Source organism: Nansenia antarctica (genome assembly GCF_963989245.1).
Source record: "Nansenia antarctica genome assembly, chromosome: 2".
In the NCBI taxonomy this organism is placed as follows: domain Eukaryota; kingdom Metazoa; phylum Chordata; class Actinopteri; order Argentiniformes; family Microstomatidae; genus Nansenia; species Nansenia antarctica.
In genome coordinates this window covers 30,989,829-30,994,828 of record NC_137675.1, presented here as the reverse complement: position 1 = coordinate 30,994,828, position 5,000 = coordinate 30,989,829, and the positions used below count along the sequence as shown (strand labels likewise).

At 50.1% G+C, this 5,000-nt stretch overlaps 1 protein-coding gene across 1 annotated transcript; it reads right to left on the bottom strand.

Moving 5' to 3' along the window:
- Window positions 1–194: 194 nt before the first annotated feature.
- Window positions 195–4,654, bottom strand: hapstr1b (HUWE1 associated protein modifying stress responses b). The gene is made up of 4 exons (XM_080523731.1): window positions 4,283–4,654; window positions 2,832–2,915; window positions 1,955–2,236; window positions 195–1,711 (listed from the first exon to the last, which is right to left on the bottom strand). Exons 1-4 carry the CDS (start codon window positions 4,488–4,490, stop codon window positions 1,464–1,466), a joined length of 822 nt encoding a protein of 273 aa, XP_080379857.1. The 5' UTR covers window positions 4,491–4,654; the 3' UTR covers window positions 195–1,463.
- Window positions 4,655–5,000: the final 346 nt, after the last annotated feature.

Below are 5,000 nucleotides of genomic sequence, written 5' to 3'. Positions count from 1 at the left end.
ATAAGGAAGTGCGGGGTTTCCTTCTCACACACACACACACACTCCCTCCCTCCCTCCCCCCCTCCAGTCGGTACAGCAATAAAAAGTACTAGAGAAATGGCAACTTTCCGTAAGCACTTTGGGACACAGGGTGAGGCGGCTGGACAAACAGGAGACAGTCGAACCCGGGGAGGCCAGTCATAGTTAAAAGCTTGTTTTCTTTAATGCCAGAATAATTATTGTACATTAACAATTCAATGGTTTTTGCACTTTTTCTTTTTTACAATATGTACCACATGTATCATACCAGCACCTAAATGTTTATATACACTTTAGATAAGGTTAGCCTACTGACAGAAAGAGCTAAATTGGATTCAGGAGGGGCAGGGGAGGAGTAACATCTGAAGCATTTAAAATAACAAAACTGAAGAAAAAAACTATGAATCCGGTAAGGATTGTGCTGAACGTGCCAGAGCCCTACACAAACACATACACACCTCCCACTGTCCCTGAACAACCAGAGATAGCAGCTTTCTCAAAGGCAAAGACGAGTAACACACACACACACCTCACTTTACATTGTAACTGCACACGGCAGAAAGACTTGTGTTGAAGAGCTTATGTGTCCAACTTAATCCCTCTCACTCACACGACACACAAACAATCACACACTCACTCACTCAGATAATGGCAGTTCTGCTGTCAAACACACACACACACACACACGCAGCAGCAGGAGGAAGAGAGAGAGAGACAGAGCCAAAGACACTGGCGCTTGAGTGGGCTACTAAATAGGAAGGCATTTTGGCCTCAGGACCCCAACAGGACTCTCTCCCCATCCTACAGCTGCTCTGTCTAAACACTCCAAGATGGAGTCCTGGGGTGGGGGGGGTTTCCCTCCTTCCTACCCCCACCTATCCAGTCTATTCTGACCAGAAGGGGAGTGGGGGGAGGGGGGGGGCATGGGAGGGAGCAGAATGAGAACAGTGGGACAGAGCCTGTGGAGGCTGCATTCAAGAGACCGAAACGTTCAGACAAGAGACCTACTTTGAAGAACAGACATGTTTTTATCTGTTGAATTAGGGATTTGTCAACTCTACGCAATTTAGCTTCCCGTCTGCAACCTTCGGAAAAACATCACTCTCCTGGATAAGCTCCTGGTGTATGGGCGGGCGGGGGGGGGTTCTGAGACACGGAACGATCAGAGAAAATGGAACTATATCCTTAAGCCTTCAGTACTGAAGTGAACAGTCTCTGGGTAACTAGAGAGGTGGGGAGGGGACAGGCAGCTCTTTCCTCCTTTAGAGAGAGCAGGAAGAGGGAGGGAAGGAAGGCGGGCTAAGTGGCTTTTATGTTTTGTTTTTTTCTTTATTTTGAAGCAACAGGAGGGCAGGGGAGGGAACGAGTTGATTGGCTGGCCGGGGCGTCAGTCATCCAAACGGCCACAAGGGAGCGGTGGGTGGGTGGGGGTCAGTGGGCGGGACTCAGAGCATCCTGTTGCGTTTATGGGTGGGAGAGTCTGTGATGACGTCGTTGCACTGGGTCGATGCTCTCTTGCGATTGGTGGCGTCCAGGTGCAGAGCCATCTCCTCGGCAATGAAGGTGTTGAGGTCCACGTCGTGGAGTCCGTTCCTACGGCGACCGGGCTGCTGGGCGGCGCCGTCTCGCAGGTGTGTCGGGGAGCCGGGGGCTCCGGAGCGCACCGAGATACTCGCCATCGCCCCACTCAGGCCTGGAGGAGAAGCACAGACCAGAGTTAGAGAGAGACACACACACACACCTAATACATACCGTTACACAAGCACCCGCGCAAGGGAATTGCACACACTTTGCACCATCACACACTCAAAATTCAAAAGTCAAAAAGAAGAAAAAAAATCACACAAGAACATTGAGAGAACTTGAAAGAGAGGGTGAGGTTATCAGTCAGAGGGATAGAAACAGTGAGTGTGTGTGTGTGTGTGTATGTGGCTACCGTGCAGGGCTATGGCCTCTCTGAAGGGCTGCAGGTCCGTCTCCACCGAGGAGCCCAGGTTGGTCTCCGGGGGCGCCGGTCGGCTGGGCGACATGACGGACAGCTTGGGCGGGGCGCGGGCGTTCCGCGGGGGCGGGGCTTTGCCACACAGGAAGCTGATGAGGTCCTCCCGGCGGATGTTTCTCCTCCTCTTCTTCACCCAGGCCAGGAAGTCCTTGTTGCGGCGCTGGTAGCCGATCTGGATGCCCAGGTCGTAGCTCCTCTGGTGGGCTTCCACGCTCTCTGCTCGGCAGGAGACGGAGGGAGGAGAGAGAGAGCCGGTGGTGGTGGGTGGGTGGGTGGGAGCAAAAGAGAAGAAAATGTGGATAATCGTTAGCTAAGCTAATACTATTGACGGCGTTAAGTTGTGGTTTGATATGTACCGGAGGTTAGAGATTCAGGCAGAGTAGCCTAATGGTTCCCTACTCCAAAGAAAGTTCTGGAATAAAACTCCCTTTCCTTGAGGTTAGAACTCATTTGAAGTTACATAAGACGGCACGAAATAGTTGAGCCTACATTCATTTTGTTGTCTAGTACTTCTCTGCAAATGACAATAGCCTACATTCACTTTGTTGTCTAGTACTACTCTGCAATGGCAATAAAGTTGAATCTAACCACATTTTATAGACATGCTGTAAGCTACAAAGGGGTCAACTAGAAAAGACTCATGCACACGGATTCAGTAGAGGAGGACCAGGGGCATAGCTATCACACCACAATATAGGTTCTCTATCCAACAGTGAGGAAAAGGAAAGCTACGGTGATTACAGTCAGAAGTGTCTTTATGACACACAATACAGCCATGGGGGGAGCAATGAAGGGGGGGGGCAGCAAATACCTTTGTAAAGATTGGTGACAGCCGTGGCTGCGTTCTGGAAAGGGACCCAGAGGGAGAGACCCTGCTGTTGTTGACATACTCTGTCTGGAAACACCACAAAAAAAACACACAAAACAATAGGAAAATGTTAAAAGGCTGTTTTTACAGCCCTCTGTGGTGGAAACATATCGTGCTATATTGGTTTTTTTAAATCATTGTCTGGGCCAGTCGTGTCCGAGGCTTGGGAAAGACCAACGCTAAGCAACTTTTATTGACATAACCTGTCAAACGTGCAAGCTTGTCTGCGCCACGCCATTTTGTCTGAACTGAACTTGTGTTTCTGCGGAGACACTGTGGTCGAGTCGCGGTGGTTCTGGAAGTCTGGGGTTCGAGCAACAACAGTGGTTTGGTTCGGGGAAACACGGTAGCAGGGAGTGTCGCCAGGGAGGTAGAAAAGCGCCGTGGCAACGGTGACATTAAGACACATTCGTTGTACCGTGTTCATTTAGGGGCATGGCGACCCACCTCGGGCTGAAGACAGCACACAGGCTACAATAACAACTCCATTCGGATGTGGCTTAATCCCCTTCGCCATTTTGTTCGACATAATTGTCAGCGTTATTGGAATTCACCTCACGTTCACTTGGTCAAGAGTGCTCGGTGAAACACCGCGTGTCCGTCTGCGTTGAGCAGTAACTGTAACCGCAGAGAACAGAAGGGTTCGGGGTCGTAAATGGCAGAGAGGTATTTCCACCCGAGGAACTCCTCCCTGCTTGGACTTCGCCATTTTGTTCCTCCTGAGCAGAGCTAAAGGCGTTAGCTGACTGTCTCCTCTGCGACCACCGCTGGACACACACAGATCACTAGCTAGCTCGTGTGTCGTGAAGCGAGAACCAAGTTACAATTTGTTTGAAGGTTTTAGGATCACGGGCTAGGTAGCGCATAACGTCTGTGTCACTGGTGTTTCTCTGGCCCTGGCCTGAGGAGGCTAAGCTAGCTAGCTGGGGGGGTATTCCATCACCACGCTAAAGGAAAACCCAGGCTTATTCTGATAAATCTCGCGTGAATTATCCAAATAGCCAGGCATATGTTTCGATATGTCTCGCGAGAGTTATCCAAAAATAAACCTGGATTTTCCTTTCTCGACGTTGATGGAATACCACCCCGGTGGTGGTGTTGACAGGCTGGTCTGGGGTTTTACTGGCTGATGATGACAAATAAACAGACAGAACAGTTATAAGATAGATAAAGCTAACAATCTACCCCGTCGGCGAAAACAACCGACAGAGCGTGATGAACAATATTGTATAATAAGTGGTTTTGCTCATTTACAACGCGATGCAATTAACCTCATTAAGATCAAACTGCCAAGCTATCAGGCTAACGTTAGCAGACACCCTTTGTTGCCTCGGTTCCTGCTAGCTTAGCTGGCCAATGCTAACAAGCTAGTTTAGTGAAGAAGGGACTCGGACCTTTGTATAGTTGTGCCACCGCCGTAGCGGAGTTCTGGAAGAGGTGCCAGAGTTTCTGCTCTGAGAGTCTGCTCTGGTCCGCCTGCTCCTCGCCGGGCTCCTCCTGCTCGGCCTCGGCCAGACACTGCCGCTCCCAGGTGGAGAACCAGTGCTCGGGGCCGTGCTCCTGGATCTCCGCCTCCGCCTCCCCCTCCTTCTTCTCCTCCATAATAATCTCACCTACTAGTATCGTCGCGTGTAAACGATGTCTTTTTGGTATTCTTATTAAAGACGTTAATATGACTTTGTCGGTAGCTACCTATCCAGGTCACTGTCGAAACAGCAGCTGTCGTTAGATCCGCATAGTGTCGACGCTGGGTGACTGACTCGGTGGCCGGGTCCAAACAAACTGGAGGATTCGTCGACGGCGACTCAGAATTTCTTGAAAATACGTCACAGTGCTTGTCATCAATCCCCGCCTATATTTCTACAATGCCGAATAACGATTGGCCACAGTGATTCTTTGGCGTGGTTCTCTGTGCTATCCTCGAAGCTCGATTGGCTCTAAAAGAAAAACACGTCATAGAACAACAACGTTTATTCCGCCCCTCACTGTCATATCGTTTCATGAACGGTAGGGGGCAGTGTCCTGCTGCTGTTGGGTCAGACAGAAAGCACCCGAACCAGGATTGACAACACAATCTTAATCTGGAGCATTTTGAGACGTCCTTATGTAAAG